Source organism: Nelumbo lutea, chromosome 2 (assembly GCF_056320005.1).
Source record: "Nelumbo lutea isolate HS-2025 chromosome 2, American lotus-T2T, whole genome shotgun sequence".
Classification (NCBI taxonomy): domain Eukaryota; kingdom Viridiplantae; phylum Streptophyta; class Magnoliopsida; order Proteales; family Nelumbonaceae; genus Nelumbo; species Nelumbo lutea.
In genome coordinates this window covers 3,312,415-3,330,335 of record NC_142685.1, presented here as the reverse complement: position 1 = coordinate 3,330,335, position 17,921 = coordinate 3,312,415, and the positions used below count along the sequence as shown (strand labels likewise).

General features: G+C 35.9%; 2 protein-coding genes across 10 annotated transcripts; both read right to left on the bottom strand.

Annotated features, from left to right (window-relative positions):
- Window positions 1-710: 710 nt before the first annotated feature.
- Window positions 711-8,857, bottom strand: LOC148868119 (rhomboid-like protein 19). 9 transcript variants are annotated; one of them, XM_088971182.1, is made up of 10 exons: window positions 8,466-8,565; window positions 6,974-7,092; window positions 5,913-6,006; window positions 5,532-5,595; window positions 4,779-4,839; window positions 3,555-3,721; window positions 2,806-2,920; window positions 2,503-2,705; window positions 1,777-1,913; window positions 711-1,042 (listed from the first exon to the last, which is right to left on the bottom strand). In XM_088971182.1, the coding sequence occupies exons 3-9, from the start codon at window positions 5,956-5,958 to the stop codon at window positions 1,808-1,810; spliced, it is 762 nt and encodes a 253-aa protein (XP_088827308.1). In that variant the 5' UTR covers window positions 5,959-6,006; window positions 6,974-7,092; window positions 8,466-8,565; the 3' UTR covers window positions 711-1,042; window positions 1,777-1,807. The 9 variants fall into 9 exon arrangements, with proteins under 9 accessions (XP_088827308.1, XP_088827305.1, XP_088827304.1 ...); XM_088971179.1 differs by lacking the exons at window positions 5,532-5,595; window positions 5,913-6,006 and adding exons at window positions 7,276-7,319; window positions 7,589-7,677 and having other exon boundaries at window positions 1,767-1,913; window positions 8,466-8,557; XM_088971178.1 differs by lacking the exons at window positions 5,532-5,595; window positions 5,913-6,006 and adding exons at window positions 7,276-7,319; window positions 7,589-7,677 and having other exon boundaries at window positions 8,466-8,556.
- Window positions 8,858-9,498: 641 nt separating this feature from the next.
- Window positions 9,499-12,491, bottom strand: LOC148868118 (P-hydroxybenzoic acid efflux pump subunit). The gene is made up of 3 exons (XM_088971177.1): window positions 11,910-12,491; window positions 11,477-11,644; window positions 9,499-11,315 (listed from the first exon to the last, which is right to left on the bottom strand). The coding sequence occupies exons 1-3, from the start codon at window positions 12,450-12,452 to the stop codon at window positions 9,540-9,542; spliced, it is 2,487 nt and encodes an 828-aa protein (XP_088827303.1). The 5' UTR covers window positions 12,453-12,491; the 3' UTR covers window positions 9,499-9,539.
- Between the last annotated feature and the right edge of the window lie 5,430 nt (window positions 12,492-17,921).

The following is a 17,921-nucleotide window of genomic DNA, read 5'->3' as shown; positions in this document are numbered from 1 at the left end:
GTACTTTAATATTAAATATCATAAATAAAACAACTTAAAAATTACGATCACATTCGGATAGAATCATATTAATTTGTATCCAGACACATATACCATTTGCAGCCTACAAAGCTGATCCACTCAAACCTCCCATCGTCCCACGGACTCCATGGAAATGGAATGATGCTCCCGATCATTGACCAGTCACCATTGTAACATAAAGTGGACATCTACACTCATGATGTGTTTGGATCTGCCTGAAGGTACTACTTGGACCTCGTAAGTCTACATAAAACCATTCATGTATACAAGGGGGGTTGTGTGGTCACTGATCACAGTTCATTCTCATATCATAAATTTACACAATATTCCTTAAAAGAGTGCATGAGTACATTTTCTCGTGTGTCGGGGAATAATCACAACTTCTATTCACGCCAAAAATCTCGGCCAAATAGAACTTGCCAGTTGCCATGTAGTGGGAGAAATAGGTGGATTGTGTAGGGGAGCTCGCTGATTATGTTTGTTCTATCAAATTACACGCATATCGACATTGGTCATCTTATAGTCAAGTAGTCCCTAGTCGGTATTTTCTTAACTGGGCAGCAGATCCCGAGTGGCTTGCAAATACGTTGAAACAATTGATTGACCTGCTTCCAAAACCATATTCAAGAGCTACTTCCCTAAGCAGTTCAACAGAAAACAAAGAAACCACTGAAAATATATAAAAGCAATGAAGGAATGAGGTGGGGCACTCGTATCTTTTCTCATTGCTTGTCATAGCATACAATCAATCTGATTACCAACTTCCATAAAGATTACAAGGTGGACTATTGCCAAATAGTGTATGGCGGCCTAGCATCCATCTACAAGTAAGAAAAAGAAAACAAATCTAGAGTTCATTACCATTTTTCCTCCAATTCCTGGGGTGGAATCACAAATTTCGATTTCAACAATCATGGTCTGCTGGGGATGTCCTGACTATGCCCCTCTTAGCAGATAGCCCTCATAAGAAGAATGCAAATATACTTTGAATTTTGACCTCAACAAAAAAATACCAGCATGACTGCACAGAGCATTGAAGCTAAAGACCATAAGAAAAGGCAAAATCAAGAACCTGAAGCATTTCTGTTCAAAATATTGTGACAGATCAGATGACCAATATAACGGGATTGGGTAGACACCAGAGTTCAACATAATTAATCTCTGGTTACTACTTATCAGGCAATATATGAATCTGGAACTACTAATAAGGCAGATCAAGAGAGACAAAAAACAAGTTAATATCACAATGAATTAACGTTCAATATAAAAGGATGCTCTTGATCTGCTTGTAGAAGCAGTGCATGTCATCCAGAGGACCCAAAGAAAAGGTTCCTCAATAGAATATATTTCAGCCTTGAGAGGCCAAGGCAATGTATTCTTATGTATTGTCTATGGGGAGTATGTTTTGCTCCCACTATTTAGGTTTCCTTACCTGTTATGGTTTGCAAGCAGAACGAATGAGATATTTTGGAGCTTAGACCTTTGTTTTGTTTCATTCCTGATTAATGATCATTCAAGCCTACCTTAGGGAAGTCAATTTAAAGCTATGAATCCTACAATCATCAACCATATTCACAAGGCACATCAGATTTCTTGCCCACCAACACTCTACCCAAAATACACTACAGCTGCATATCGTGATCTTGTATTGTCAGATGTGTGGCTGCAGCATATTGTGGGTGGGGAGTTGTGGGCAAGAAATCCAGGTTCATTCACAAAGAACACCACTCAGATGAAGAAGGTACCTGAAGATACCTCTTTCAAGTGTCGGGAAGCTTCAACAGTTTCAAACTGCCACAGATGTAGTTTCTGAATGGTGGCCATCTCTTCTCTGGTGACTACTCCCACACAGCACATTATGAAAAATAGATGCAAAGACATGGACCACAGGCCTGGAGGATTGGAGGAAAAGAAAATAATCACCAGCTGTCAATAAGCATCCATACTGATATACATCAATAAAAGAATCTTTAATAGCGACTCTCACACTCCATAAAAGAGGGGAAATAAAAAAGAATCTTTTATAAGTCAAGTGGTTCTAAAGTCTCATCATCTTATCTACAAGTGATTGCACTCCATAGTGTTTGTTGCTCAAAGGGATTACCCAATACTTCTCAAAAAAGTTGATCTTGTATATAGGATTGCGTAACTGTGAAGTCCTTTCAATTCAAGGATATTTTGATAAATTTGAACTCATGGACATTCTTGTGGTTCAAAGTCCCAAACACCCTAGTGAAAAATATTTCAATCATTAATTTCAGAAAATTCCTTAAGCAAGTTTTTTATTTCTATGCGAATGTTCAGAAATGAATTTTTGGGCCTTTGGCCTCTTTTCATGGTAGGCACACAAGGCCAAAAAATTTCGCTTCCTTTCTATTTTTACACTGAAACAAATTGAGGAAATTTTCATAAAACCCAGAATATAAATTACTTATAGATATTAATGAACTATCCATTCTTAAGAAGATAAGGAATAAATACCGGATGAAGAGAGGGAAGAATGTTTCAAAAGCAAATTCATCTTCTGGGTTGCCCATTAAACTGGTTTCAGGTATCCGTTGAAAATATCTCAGATAAAGCCAGCTCCCATAAGTTCCAAATATTGTGAATGGTAAGAACCTAATTGCTTCTGGTGTGACAAAGCTAATAATTATTGATGGCAATAGCAGCAATGATGGCATCCACTGTTTTAAGAGAATCAAGAAGACAGATGAAAAGGTCAGCGATAGCCAAAGCCAATAACAGGAGAAAGAATAAATATCATTATTAAGGTCACTGTACAACCTGAGCTCTTATCTGGGAGATACCATATAGTGAAAATTCTTGATCAGGCATTGCTTGTTTAACACCTACCAAAAACCCAGCCAGGACACCATGGAACCCAGAAAGCTTTGTATATCTGCTTGCAGAAGATACTCAGATCAGATAAAATCCTCATCATTGTTCTACAAGAACTTAGATTGCTGTAAAAAAAATTTAGCTTGTGCTTAGGATTTTAACAGTGGAATTTAGAAAGATAGATTTTAGTATTTCACCATAGGTGCTCAGCATCATGGAGCACTCTTCATATTTGAAGATATAAATACCATTGTCCTTATTTCTGCCACATATGATTTCTGGTCAGAACATTAGCAATCTCAATTATGTTTAGAACCATCACAGCCATACACCTGTGGTAGAGATTGTGAAACTTACCATCTAACAAGTTTCACCTAGGAAAGTCATGAATTGCAGGAACATGGTCTTAATCACCTGGTTAGAGACCATTTTGTGGTTATCCAACAAAACTGACTACAAACAGAATGTGGTGGGTCAATAGTTATTGGACCATGTTGATTTTTTGAGGTTAGATCCCAGTGAGGTGGCATGGACCATGCATCATAGGCTCATGACTCCCATAATGTGCACCGACACAATTATCATTTATTCTACTGCACTTACAATTCCTATTATAAGGTTTCTCATAAAAAGAGGCAATCTACAGAAGGAAAACTCCAAGAAGAATGTAATAGTAGCAACGTAGAAATACTCACAGAAATCGTTCTCTTCCTGTTATATAATAAGAAGTAACTGCAGTGGCATAGACCCCAAATAGGGTGAAGGTGTTCACAAAAACAACAAACTTCAAAACTTCCCTAGATGTCCATAGTGGCTCTAGTAACTTGCCACATAAAAGCAGGCCAAATATACTAACAATCAACTGCAAAAGAAATATTGGATATCTTAGATTCAGTGTTTTACATACAAGAATCAAAATTAAACATGTGCAGTGAAGTCAACAATAGTCTGAAAAGCTAAAAAACCCTTGCAGAAAAAAAAGGTACAACTTCAAAAACAAAACTCAAGAACATGCATCTGAGTCAACCATGACCACCCACTCTTGTAAAACTCATGGCACACAGGCAAGTTACTTTCACTTTCATGGGAAGTTAAGGTTGGTATATGAATTCTTTTCATAAGCATATTTTCCTTCTTATAGATGAAGTTTCAGAAATGAACTGAAGAAATTAACGACCCAAAACAATATGATAGCTAAAGCAACTGAATGGATGATGACTGGAAAATAATAGGCAAAAATCACTGAAAAATGAAAACCATGAAACAAATACAAAAACAACTGAGAAAACAAAGAAATAGAATTACGTTTAAAAATGAACCAGGTTTTAAATTTGGCCAAAATTTACCCCACCAATATTGTTGCAAGATACCACATAATCAAGTCTAAAATTTGCATCTCTAGGACATGCAGTCACTTGAACATGTAGCTAATTGCTTTCAATTTTCATCTGGAACAAATTCCTCTCCCATTAAGAACTGATTTCTAGTGGATTGAAGTGGTTGAGCATTGTCTTCCACATTATATGTACACACAAGAATTTCTCTCTGTCTGCACCCATCTTGAGGGATGGTATAAAAAGTCCTAGACAAATCTCACATTTTGGCAGAGTCCATGGACACTCAAGTCAACTCAACTAAGCCTTGTCCCAACTACATGGGGTTGGTACCATGTCCATGGATGATTTATGATACTCAAATCTTCTAAACAAATATGTAAACAAAATCCTTGCTGTTTTCTTTTCTGAAGAAAAGAGGGGGATGACAATATATAGAAGCCAGTGGAACAACCGCTATATAAATGTGCCTCCAGATCACACAACAAAGATTTTTTGAACCATCCATTGCAGCTTTGTTCATGATTAAAAAATGAAGGAAAGAAGTCTTTCTGAAATTTCTAACAAGAACAGGTAAAGAATTACTCCAAATATTGATTGCTCTATGAAACCTGCGGTAATGATGTTCCACACAAAAGGAATGGTCCTGCATACAGAAGAAAACAATGAATTCACATGGCCAGACTCACACACGAGGAGAAATATATGCACGCCTGCATAATCATGTCTGATTCAATTTCCTGATGTATTTCGTTAAGTCTACATGAAAGAAAGATCAATACCTGATGATCCATGTGAAAAATGGTCACAAGAGATAGGAGAATTGCCTCCTAATAATTAAGGTAAAATGACATTTTAGGACTCATCATAAATGGGCTAGACATGGAAAGAAAGCAGTGACAACTAGGTTATCATTATTATTATTATTTTTATAAATAGTTATCATTATTTTTATCTATGTGGTTGTTATATATATTGTTAAATAATTATTTATTGGGTTAGTCAAAATGACAACATATAGATCAGTTTTAGCAGAATGATACAAAAGGATTTAGTATCCTATCACGACTTGAGAGTGTTTCAGTGTAGCCATCTTCTTTCTTGCTTTCTTCTAATCGTTGTTATTTCTTTTCAGATTACATTTGAAACTTTAATTGTTTTTTTTCCATACAATCTTCACATTTGATTTCAAGGAACCAATGTCAACTTTAATAGACCATGATCATTTTGAGGAATCATAGTCCCGTACTAGTGCAAAATAAGAAACTAAAGCATTGGCAGATTCCTGAGCCATCTCTTTTTTCTTACAACAGGAAAAGAAAAAGAAAAAAAACCTACCATGTTTTATAACCAAAAGTTAAACCATTGGCAACTGCCTCCCAGCCTTTCTCTAAAATTAGGCCTGTTAAAAATTTAAAATTAAGGGCAAAGGTTCATCATAATGTTTTTTGAGAAAGGTAAAGTAAAATTCTATTGATAAAATATGGATGTAGTACAGTACACCAGCTCCCATAGCAGGGAAGAGCAGAAAAAACCCAACCCTCCCCAACCTGAAATACAATACAGATCAGATGTCCCATAAACCTTTTTGAGAAGAAAAGCAGATTGATCATAATATGATTATTCCACCAATGGTCATGCATGAGTAGTTTCCTTCTAACAATATTGTGAGTAATATTTGTATCAATATAAGAACAAAGCCCATATTGTGCCCCTTACCGCTGTGATTGCTAGAAGTGACGGTAACTAACATCAGAGATGTCATTCATGATATTGGAGCAACCATGAGCAGTTAAAGGCTTAGTTAAATGATCTACACCAATTTCCAAACATAAGAACCACATTATTCAGACTGTAGAAAACATGGAAGAGATTAAATGCGAGGAACAATACTACCAGGGAACTTCGTGGTGCTGGACATGGTTAATGAGAATGAACACTTGTAACATTTTAAATTTTTAATGATGCTTGAAATTGAGGCCAAGGAGAAAAGGAAAAAAAAAAAACTTGAAACTCATAAATAGAACGCCATGAAAAAGATGTTTTCTTTAATTCCTTACTTCTACTACATTCTAAAGTTATCTATCATCATCATCATCACCATCTAATCCTTGTACCAACTATATGGGGTTGACTACATCCATCCTGTTTTGCCATTCCTTTCTTTTCAATGTCATATCAATTGTTAAATTTTGAGCCCTTAAATCATTTCTTACTGCCTTAATCCACGTTCTTGGTCTGGCCCAAGTTCTTCTAGCCCTTTTTAACCTGTAGCACGGTTTCTATGTTTTAACACACTGGATACCTTTGTACTTGAACATTTTACGCCCATGTCATGTGCCAACTTAAAAATGGTTAGGAGCATTGGGATAATGCTGGGTCTTGGTCAAGGAGCTTCAAAAAAATAGGACCAAACTAAAGATCACATCAACTCTCAACTAGTGTATTTTTTTCCAAGTGGGAACCCCCCCCCCTTCTGAAATATTGACTTGCATAACACTGCCCGAGCAATGGACACATTAATTCTTCATAAACCATAAATTGCAAATGAGAACATGGAAACAGAAATAACCAAAAGGATGAACCTATTAATTCAAAATATTTGTATCTTTGAGTAAGAATATGATCATACATCTATTATACAATGCCGGCAGGCAAACAGTATCAAATACATGTCAAAGATGGGGGGTCACAGTAACTGGCAATTAAAATTCAGAATACAAGAGAATGATTTATTTTATCAAATACAATTATTGAATTTCAGGTAAGTTATTTCTTACTTTGCTGGGACAAGTGCAGTATAGCCGACTATCCAAGGAAATAGCATTTGAAGAAGATACCCAAGGAAAAGGACCCCACATAGCCCTTTGGATAGTCGAGGAAATTCTGTTAACCCTAGCTGGAATCAAAAGCATTGAAAAAATTATTTAGCAAATAGTTATATTAGAAAACAGATGAAAGGGAAAAAGTAAATACAAAATGAAAATCTAAATGATTATAACTGGATAAATTTATTATGGGTTTTTCATGCATGAAAAAGAATTGAGCAATCAAAAGAAAATCTTAATTCCGATATATTTACCAGTAGGCTAAGAAAATTGCAGTTGTAAGTTGTTACCGAAACCACTTGCAAGTAAACAGAAGTCAGATAAAAAGTGAAGAAACAATCAGTAGAAGAATTAAAACCAAGGAACACAAAATAGAGGTTACTCCACCTATAATTATCATCCAGCTATACCATGTTACTGGAAGAACCAACAGCAAAGTGCTTTTTACAATATTAAGTTATTAACGTTCCACTTGATATTTGGGCTTCAGCTAAAAAGATGAGCAATTAATTAATTTTCTTTTTGAACTTCATGGCCAAATCAGACAAGGTGTGAAAAGTCATTTACATATTAGGTTAGAAAACAGATCTCCCTCAGTGTTTAGTAAAGGTCCTCCCATTTATTTGGCAGACTGTTCTCATCTTTAATCATCTTGACTACAAAAGAAGAATGCCAGATCAAATTTTTCTCAAGTTGAATTTCAAACTGCATGATTTATGCAACTCCGGTAGCAATTATTTTTGCTCGAATGCGAGATTGCTGGTTTGCTCTTATTTTTTATTAACGACTACCGAAGGGGATAACTAATGAAGATGAAAGCTTCGAATCCAACAACATTAAAGGAAATAGAAGAGAAACCCTAACTTGAATGATGTGCATCATCTTGTTTCACAAAAGAGCAAAATCTTGAAATTCTGATGGATATTCTATACCAAGTCGGCTGTAATTATCCTACGTCTAGTTAATTCTCCATGCATTTACCTCACTCCCGTGCATTCAGTGATTCATTATCTTTTAGAAAGTCCTTATTTATATTTCAAAGAAGACAATCCTTTCATCAATTGTATTCCTACTTGTTACAAGGATGAAAAATCAGTCCATGATATTTTTCTACTACCAAATCAGCTCGCATGATCTATCGTCCACTATATTTTTCAAAAGAAGGAAAGAAAAACAGAAGAAAATTCCACCAGACAGAGAGAGGAAACAAATGGAAAATAGGGTATTCCCGTAGGTCGGTTCTCTGGTACCGCAGATCTGGGATATGGTATTCAGAACAGGAAAGAAGAGCTAAAGTTTGTCAGATTGACGTGGAAACCACAAAGAGAAATCGTTCCTCCGCAAGAAAAAATGAAAAATATATGAAGATAAAGCAAGTATGAATAAATAAAGGCAGATATTACATTTTATTAGGATTTAAGACAAAGGAGGAGAAGGCACTTACACTAGAGAGAGACATTGTAGCAATACCGAGCGGATTTCCTTCTGGTTCGGTTGTTCAATTTCAATCCACGTTAGAGAGAGAGAGGAAAATGGCGGTGCCTATCACGAAAAAGGAAATGGCGGGATTACATACAGCGCGGAGCTCGGGTTTTTTTTATCACCAGTCAACATGACTAATTTCCCCTTATTACGTTACTATCATTATAATGGTACCGGAAGGCTAAATATAGGAAGAACAGTGACTAATCAGTAAACACAACCCCGTTAACATCGATGAAAACCGGGTGATTAGTTATCAGTTTTTGTAGGTATCGTGCCTTGTCGGTGCACAGTCGGACCATGCAATGATGCAATAAGCTTAGCAAGTTAGCGGTAAAATGTGTTGGGCATTTTAGTCAACCTAAAAGTTTACAGAAGTCAATTAAACGGACCAAACAGAGAGGCAGATATAAAAAGGACAAATATCTTCTTAACCTTTTCTTTCCTTGAAACAAGTTTACGGACACGTAATATGGTCCCAGCATAGATGCTAGATCTGAAATCGCAATTCTAATGCCACGCGTTTCTTCTAAAAGACAAAATAACACATATTTGTGTGTCAATCGGGATTTCCTCTCACAAAATTTATTATTAGTTCCTTACATCCACTCACGAGACATCCAACCGTCCATTTATCGAAATGTTTCCGATCAAGCTGCAATTGTTATTAGTATATGAGGACAAATTTTGTGAGAGGAAATCCAAATTCTGCAATATTTGTATTTTTTTCAAAATGAGTCTTATTTGTATTTGAAAAGAGTACAAGTATAAATACATATAAAATAATACAAATATTTGTATTATAGATTCGGTTTGGAGGGAGTATAAATACAAATATATATAGTACAAATACATGTAAAATACATAGTTTTGCACACTACATATTTCTATTTATACTCTTTTCAAACTAAGCCATATGAACAATATAAATACAAGGTTTTGCTTTCAGCGTATTTGTATTTGTATTCTTAGGTTCATTAAATCATCTTTATAGGCAAATGTCCTTTATATTAATGCAAATTCTGTAGTACGAGGTTTATGTGTTTAAAGCATGTATCTTACATGAAATCTCATACAAGTTTATGCGGCTAGAAGGATTCTCCCATTGAACAAGTTCTCTGATTCCGTTCTCCATCTCTCTTGTCTCTTTGATCAATCCACCCAAGCAAAACCCTAGGGCACTGAGACAGAGAATCATTTGGCTTTTGAGCCCCTCCTCAGCTTCAGCAGCATGAAATTTGTCTATAATTTCTCTTGAATGTTGAAGAAATGAAGTAAGCATCTCCTTCACCTTATCTTCATCTTCATCTGTATCTGCATCTAAAACCCTAAACCCATCTGGTTTTGGCGATTTTCCAAACTCAAGATCGAGAGGGATGTTCTTCCATAGCTCCTTTTCTAGTGCTGCGAGTGACTTGATAGACGTGGCCTGCTCGAAACATTTGATGGCACACCCGATCTTGTCCTTGAAAAGTTGTAGATCTTCGTCAATGTGTTCCTGGATCTCTTTCCATGGAACTCTACATCTTTGTGATGCTTGTACAATGAATCCCATTGCATGAGACCCGAAAAGCAAGAAATCCACCATCTTTGATAGTGACTTCAAGAGCTTACCATAGCAGATACTGTGAAAAGGCAAGAACCAAAAATTCGGTTCTACCTCGGCCTCTGCGATGAAATTAGCTAGTTCAGTCACATGGGTAGTCAACTTCTTTTGCTTCTCATTCAACTCCTGTAAACAAGGATAATCGTCGTTTGTGTGGCTGGAAGAAAAGCTTATGCATTGGATACAGTCGTGAAGTGTCCCTAGACTCCGACAGAATTCAACTTTAGCTAGGGTAACGGCTCTTGTGAGCTGCAAGAGAAGCTCTACCATGATTGAGCATGATAATCCGATAAAGGTTTCCATGATTCTTACAATGGCGAATGCACTTGGAGGACCGTAATTCTTCCGGCCCAATATAATTAATGCAGCAATTACAGCTGAAATGCCCCCGGCTTGGCCATACATCCGACTCCGTCCCAAAAAACTGGTGAAAATGATCCATGGGAGAAAGGAGAGAAACCTAATATCTTCGAATTTCTGGAAGATGAAGCAACCCAAGACTCCATAGACGGTCCCTAAAACTGTCCCTTGTGCCTTAACATTTGCAACCTTAAACGTTGCTTCTCTCCCCCAAGCCATGCCGACGGCGACTGTCAATCCCGACCAATACCCATCTTCCTTACTAAACATTGTCCCAAACAGAACGGAAAGACCCAAAGAAAGTGCTCGCTTGAATGCCAAAATGAGCCTTCGCTTACCTATTTTAACAGGCCAATGGCTCAAAATGGCACCCCAGGACTGTTTGCTTGAGCGCGTCCCATATTGGGTGCAGGGAGCAGAACTGTTTCCTAGAGAGATCCCATTTGATGGGGTTAGGGTCCCTGTTAATTCATTGTGAAGAAGTTTCAAGCAAAAGAGGAAGAAAAGAGATGGTAGATCCTTGTAGGTTGGGAAGACGACCTGAAGGATTTGCATAAATTTATCATCTACAGCTTCTGATCCCTTTATCTCCGGTGTAGTTGATGAATCACTACTAGGTAGATAAAGATTGGCTCGCTTCAACGTCAGACTCACATGCTTTTGTAGTGCATGAAGGAAGCTTTTGTGCTCCTCATCTGCCAGTACTTTAACAGAAAATGAAGGGCAAGAAGTTAGAGCAATTTCCATCCCTCTTAGGGATATCTCTATTCCCTGTAATCTATCCCCTCGGCTCGTACAATGGTGTTGTAAGAAGCTGATTCGAGGTCTCTCCCATTGCATACTTTCCTGTCCGAATTTGAACCACAATTAACACTAAATTTAGATTATTACCAAGCCACAAGTTTATTAATTTATGATTAACTAGCTAGGGGGTTCGTTAATTTAAAAGCCCTCCATTCTCATGTTAGCACATAATGGTTGAAAATAGAAATAGATAGATGGCTTACTTGCTTGAGTTTGATACTCTGAAGAAGTTTGGCTTCTGTCTTGGACAAGGATTTGGCTTGAGAGAGAGATGCAAGTGTAGATGTTTTCTCATCCGCACAGAAAGCATGTACTAAATGGTTTAGCCTCTCTGAAGCCGTCTCAGCAAATAGTTTACACTTCTTTCTTACCTACAATACGGAAAGGTAAAAAAAAAAATTATAATCAAACTGGGGAGATGGAACCGGATCTAAGTAAGCACAACAAAGTAATTAAGCACGTTAAATGAGCACTGACAACTGTCAAATGGGGATATTAATGTTTTTCAAGGATAGGCTGGGGGAATTTTAAGAGACAAATGTCAATAGAAATGGAAAAAAAAAGGAAAGTAGGCCTCTTGGGAGGCAGTCGATATAAAAAGGAGCAAAGTAGAAGCAGTCTGGTCAAGTAAATTACCTCGTGACATGCCAGCCGAGGGTAGGGTAACAGCAAAGCCACGACAGAAGCCAAGGCGCCAATGGCCGTGCTTGCTGCGACGTGGACAGGGTGCGTGATGGCACCAACATGAACACCGTTTATATAAGCCACGACGTACACAAGAACAACCTGAGCGAGTGCTATCCGCTTGGCTATCAAATGAGCCGATTCGGGTAGTACGATGACAAACGCACTGAGCGCCACTGCGAGAGACATGTTGATGGGGGAGAGGCGGGCAGGTCCGATAGCCCACAAGCACAGAATAGCGGGAAGGACGCCGAGAATGGTAGCATACAGAGCGTAGCAGCAGCCACGCAAAGTGTCGCCTAGCGTGGCATTGGTGACGATGAGGATGACGGTAACGTAGGAGAGAGCCGGGAATGATATCTGGCGCTGGAGAGCGACGGGACCGTAGAGGGTGGCACAGGCCACTATGGTGCAAGGGAGCGACGTCCGAAGTGCCGAGCCAAGGCGCGAACGCCATATGGCTCGTGTTCTATCACTTGCTGGTTGCGTTAGCATCCTGACTAGCTAGCTTCAGCTTGTGATCGAGCTGTGAGAGCAAAGGAAACAAATGAGTCTCTCTTGCAATCTCGTTTGAGATTTGAAGTGGGATTTTGTAGCGAGGAGAGATCCAAATTGGCCCCCTCCACAAGTCTTGTTTAGTGGGACTCGCACCGTACGTCTTTTTTAAGTTGAAAAAAAAGGCTTTATTCATTCATACAAAAATTAGAGATGCATGAAAGCGTGGATATCACACCCATCCTACTCACGTTTTAGCAAGAGTGGACGTTTTACTTTTACTAGAAAGAGCCCATTCATCCGTTTCTGATATAATAACTCTCTACCCAATCCATTGTCATTCTGAACTGTACAATGTTTCCACGGGAGGAGGTTGGTCAATTAAAACATAATGGCACAACATCGTTATATTAAGTACATTTTAAAATAAAAAAAGAATGAATAAATGATACTTGATAAATATTTATTTGAATAAATGTACTTATCAGAATAAATTAAAAATTTATAAATGAACTGGACTAAATAAAAGTTTCACTTTGCTGATTTTGGTGGCATGTGACTCACTCCATGGGTCACATATGACCGTAGTCACACGTTCAGAGTAGCTGTGAACTCTCATTTTCTTTGAGCTCGAAGTTCAAAGTAGTGATACTTTCGATATAAAAACAATTGATGCATTGAATCAAAGTTTTATTTTTTCATTGAGCGATTTGTGAATGATTGTAATATGATCTCTTCTATTGTTTAAACCCTTCAAAATTAATTTAGACTTGAAACTTTCTAGATGAGAAAATTAAACATAGGCAACATGTTACACCTTAAATGCATAGTACGGGGTTGCCTACTTTTCTCCACTAAGATTATATTTTGAGTGGGAGACGTACTTGGATTTTTTTATCCTTGACTCCTTGAAATAGGGAAGAGTCAAGTTGATCATTTGTCATATTTTTACCCAATATAATAGTCTGAAAATTAAAGCAAAGCCATCCAATCGGATTTACCCTGTCGCGCTGAACCTTATATATATGAACCAGGTTTGTCACAGGAAGGCCCTCTTTGATTTAAATCAGCATATGTATATAGGTTTTATAATTATTTCACCTTGAACCTTGTATGAATCTCTCCAATGGCGCGCATGTCCACGCATATAGGGTCTGTGGGTGGAGCCCACATTGTGCATTCTGACATAAAAGTGGGTAACCGATGTTTTTCTTTTGAGTCATCGATAGAGCCATTTAGGACCTAGCTAACCTAGCTATGTGCTATCATACGCATGAAAGCTTCAGTTCAAACCTAATTTAGAACCAAAAAATCTATATTATATATAAAAACGTTAATGTATTGTGAAATTTTTATTGGATTAAAATTATTTTCTTTCTTTGAAAAGGATATAAAAGTTATTTTATTATAATTTTAATGATTATTATAATAGTTATATTTGCGTATTTAATCTATATCTAATTGTAAGGGTTGAAAATGTAACTTCAATTATTATTTTCTAACTTATTTAGTCATCTTTCATTAAGTCTTATACTTAAAGGTATTAATTCCATTTTCTCTTATTAAATCCTATATTTAAGTTATTTTTCACCAATAAATGGTACTAATTAGATCTATGTCAATATTTTTAACAATATAAATTCATATATTTTAAAACTAGCTAAAAAATAAAAACATTCTTTATCCAAGTGAAGGCTAAACAATTCAGCCATTTGAATCAAATTGATAAACCTATGAAGTCATAGTTAAGTATTAAAAATTTTAAAATATAAATAAATATAGAAAATTATAAAAATGTAGAAAAATTAGACACATTTATGATACTTTTATTAATCAAACTAAAAAAATAAGTGTAATAAAAAGAATTATTTTTATTGATAATGAAAATAAAATACATACTTTACAACTTACCAAAAATGAAATTCTTTTACTATTAGGCAAAGATCAATAGTTCAACTTTTGGGTCAAATGTATCAACATTTAATGTCATAAATAAATAATAAAAATTAATAAAATATAAAAATACATAAATATTGCAAAAAAATATTCTGATACATGTATAATATTAATTAATTATCATGTAAAACAAAAGGTAAGTGCGACATATCGGAATTATTTTTACACAAAAAAAGTAAAACAAATATAGAAAAAATTGAATACATCTATAATTCTATATTTACACTACTATTAAAAATATAAATAAGATAGTGGAACTTTCTTTTGGCTAAAATCAATGTTTTAAAACTGACCCAAAAACGAAGCCGCTTTGGCTTCCGGTTTCTGAGTCAACGGTTCAACCGTCACTACAACACCACTTACCCTCTTCTTACATCTCTCCCATCTATCTAAATCTTTCCCAAATCCCAAATCATTTGATTCATTGGTGTATCTCATATTTTAATATAAAATCAGTGTTTGATCTCTCATATTTTGCATTAATTTTTCAACTTTGTCATTGCAGTTGCAATTTTTTTGTTGTTATAGCTTAAAAAGAATAATAGAAATGAGAAAATTCAAAATCAAAATGGAATAACTAAAAGTCCTAACCAAATTTGGCCATTGGGAATAATCGAACAAGATTTTGGGATATGAAAGTTTCTTTTGTCTTTTTTTTTTTTCTAATTTCTATTTTTAAAATAAAAAAAAAACTGGAATTGGTTTGAAAGAAACCTGAGAACCGTTAATTGGGTTGAACGTTTTAACAATTAAACTTCATGATCAATAGTTCCCTAACCATTTCAACATTTTTTTTTGTAAAATAGTAGTTCAGGGCCAAAACAAAGCCGGTGACTTGACCAGTTCTTGGGCCAAAATGATTCGATTGTTTGATTTGGTCCGATTTAAAAAAAAAAGACTAAAAGATTTATTTTTAAATTTAGTGCCTATTTAATTATAAGGTTTAAATTATAAATTAAACTACTACTTTTCACGTCATTCAATTCTCTCATTTAAGTCTTACATTTTTCTAATAAATAAACAAAACAAATCTATACTATATATAAAATTGCAGATATAGAGTGGAAGTTTTTCTGGACAAAATTACCATCTATTTCTTTGTTTGATAAAGAATATGGAAGTCATTTTATTACAACTTCAATGATTTTTCACTTTAGCGCTTAGAAAAAAAAGAATCATCACATCAAACCTAGGAACCTTAAGGTCGAGGTTGAAGTGGTTGGTCGAGATCATGGTTTCCAAATTTCCATTGACTCGAACAATTAGACCGTTCGGCCCCTGAACATGGTCCTTGGCAAAAAACCGTTGAATCAGTCAATGACATGTTGGCCCGGACAGTCGAACCGTCAACCTGTCGACCCATTCTATAGTTTTTTGCCATTTTTATAATTTTTACAATTTTTGTTAAAACGAATCATCCATTCAAACCGGACGATCAAACCGTCAACTCAAAAACCGATGGCCAGAATAATTCCCCTTTCAAATCATTTTTTAAAACCATAATCGATATTGCAGGTTAATCTCTAAAATTCTGAAGAGGTTTAAAACGGTTTGAGATAATGCAAAAGAGAGATGCATGTGTTTCAAAATTTCATGTTGGGTTGGTGGAATAGTGGATCATTTTATTTGTTTGTGATCCAGACAAATTATATATTTATTTTGATGTATTTCTAACATGTGATATCACTCAATTCACCCTTTCGTCCGCTCCTAGAGTTACTGCACATCCGGTTAGCCGTTGGGAGCTAGAAGGGCCAATTTTATTCTGATACATATATACTTTTATGGGGATAAGGCTCGATATTAAATGGAAAGCCCTTATCCCCACCAAAGTGGATAGGATAAGCCATAAGGTTCAATATAAAGCCCTTAATCCCCACGAAAGTGGAAATGTGCATTCATGTCACGCCCTTGTTAATACTCCTTTCCAAGCATTGAGTTGGTGTTTGGTCATTCACATCTCTCCAATTGGGCATCGACTTTGTTAATTGACCTTCAAAAGCCTTCTAAGTTCTAAGGTGGCGTCTGCCAACTCGGAATCTCCTCCCACAAAAAAAAAAAAAAAAAGTTAGGGCTGCCAATTAGTTGGAAGTGAGTCGGGATAAAATCATAAACTCAGAATCATCCTAATTGATAGAAAAATATTAAATTATTTTATATGTTAATATATTAAACATTTTAATTAATATTATCTTATTTTTATTATTTGAAACATAAAATAGGATAAAAATTATAAGAAAATTTGAAAAAAAAACTATTTCTATATAAATTTAATAAAATAATCGATTATAAGTTTAAACCGATTTGAGACAAATAAGAATCTGAATCGATTCAATTATTAATTAGAACAAAATCAAAGAATCAGAGCCATTATAATCAGTATATGGTTGACTAGACCCTCCTCTATCAGGGGTGACATTAAAAACCTCCCGCTTAACCAACTGATACAACCCTGTTAGCACTCCACCTGACAAGATGGATAGAGAAAGATGGGAAACGGCGAAATGCTTTTAAAGTCCTCTGCAAGCAGTGCACAGCTCCCAACGGAGAGAAGGGGCTTCTACTTCTATGGGAGTGGCTATGAAAAGCTTGAACCACTTGTAAAGCGGGCGGGGGGTTGCATTGGAAGAACATTTTTAAATCACCTAAAAACCTAACCTACAAAGCTTGGGTTCCCACTTCCCACCTTATGAGAAATATTTCGGGAACCGAAATAACATGACAATTTTGAAATTTGGAGGATGGAGTTTTACCATTTTGAAAAATGAGCAACAGAGCAAGGTTCTAGTGTTCTATGGTTACGACTTATTGCAGTGCAAATCTGAATCAGACACAAATCTTGCATGCAATTCAGTTTTGTATTTATTTGTTTGTTCTTAATGATAATTTGGACTCTTATTGATACAAAATCTGTATATTTTGTCTTATTTGTACTCACAAAAATTGTAAAATTTATATTTCAAAAACTTGTACAAAATTTTCACCACCCTCTCTCAAATAATGCACTCCCAAACAAATAACTTCTTTATCTCCATTATTATCTTGACTACATTATTTTATTTTTTATTTTTATTACAAAATTAAACCTGAATTTACACTCAACCTATTTGAACTCACCAAATACAACTTGAACACCTCTTGGCGTTGAGACTTGAGGGTGGCAAATAGTCAAATACAAACGTTCAAAGTACTGATCACACGCTCAATACTATTCAGAGCTACTGTCTGAAGTCTGAACCAGTGGCTGACCCAGTACAACCCCTGTAGGGGCGTATTGGGAAACCACCGGCACGATACTTATCGGCCCATACTTTGAACCTTGGCACCATGTACTCCAATCCCCTGGTATTATCAGGTGAGTTGATGACATGATGTGGCAAGCTAGAATTGTGATGCAAAATTGCAAATACACTACGATAAGATAAATATTATAAATAGAGTCTTGGTTATCCATGGCGAGAGAGGTCTTCCATGAAAGATAAACGTAACCCTGCTCTTTCCTGAAGGATGATC

Bases quoted from the DNA above. Each gene is read 5' to 3' on its own strand.
- LOC148868119 (XM_088971179.1), bottom strand. From the start codon at position 7,640: ATGGGAGGACCTTTACTAAACACTGAGGGAGATCTGTTTTCTAACCTA. The intron at 2,921-3,554 runs GTGAGTATTTCT...TTCTGCAAGCAG, and splicing joins ACAGGAAGAGAACGATTTCT to ATATACAAAGCTTTCTGGGT. The intron at 1,914-2,502 runs GTATTTATTCCT...CCAATCCTCCAG, and splicing joins TTCTTCCCTCTCTTCATCCG to GCCTGTGGTCCATGTCTTTG.
- LOC148868118 (XM_088971177.1), bottom strand. From the start codon at position 12,452: ATGCTAACGCAACCAGCAAGTGATAGAACACGAGCCATATGGCGTTCG. The intron at 11,645-11,909 runs GTAATTTACTTG...TCCGTATTGTAG, and splicing joins CTCGGCTGGCATGTCACGAG to GTAAGAAAGAAGTGTAAACT. The intron at 11,316-11,476 runs GTAAGCCATCTA...AAATTCGGACAG, and splicing joins AGAGTATCAAACTCAAGCAA to GAAAGTATGCAATGGGAGAG.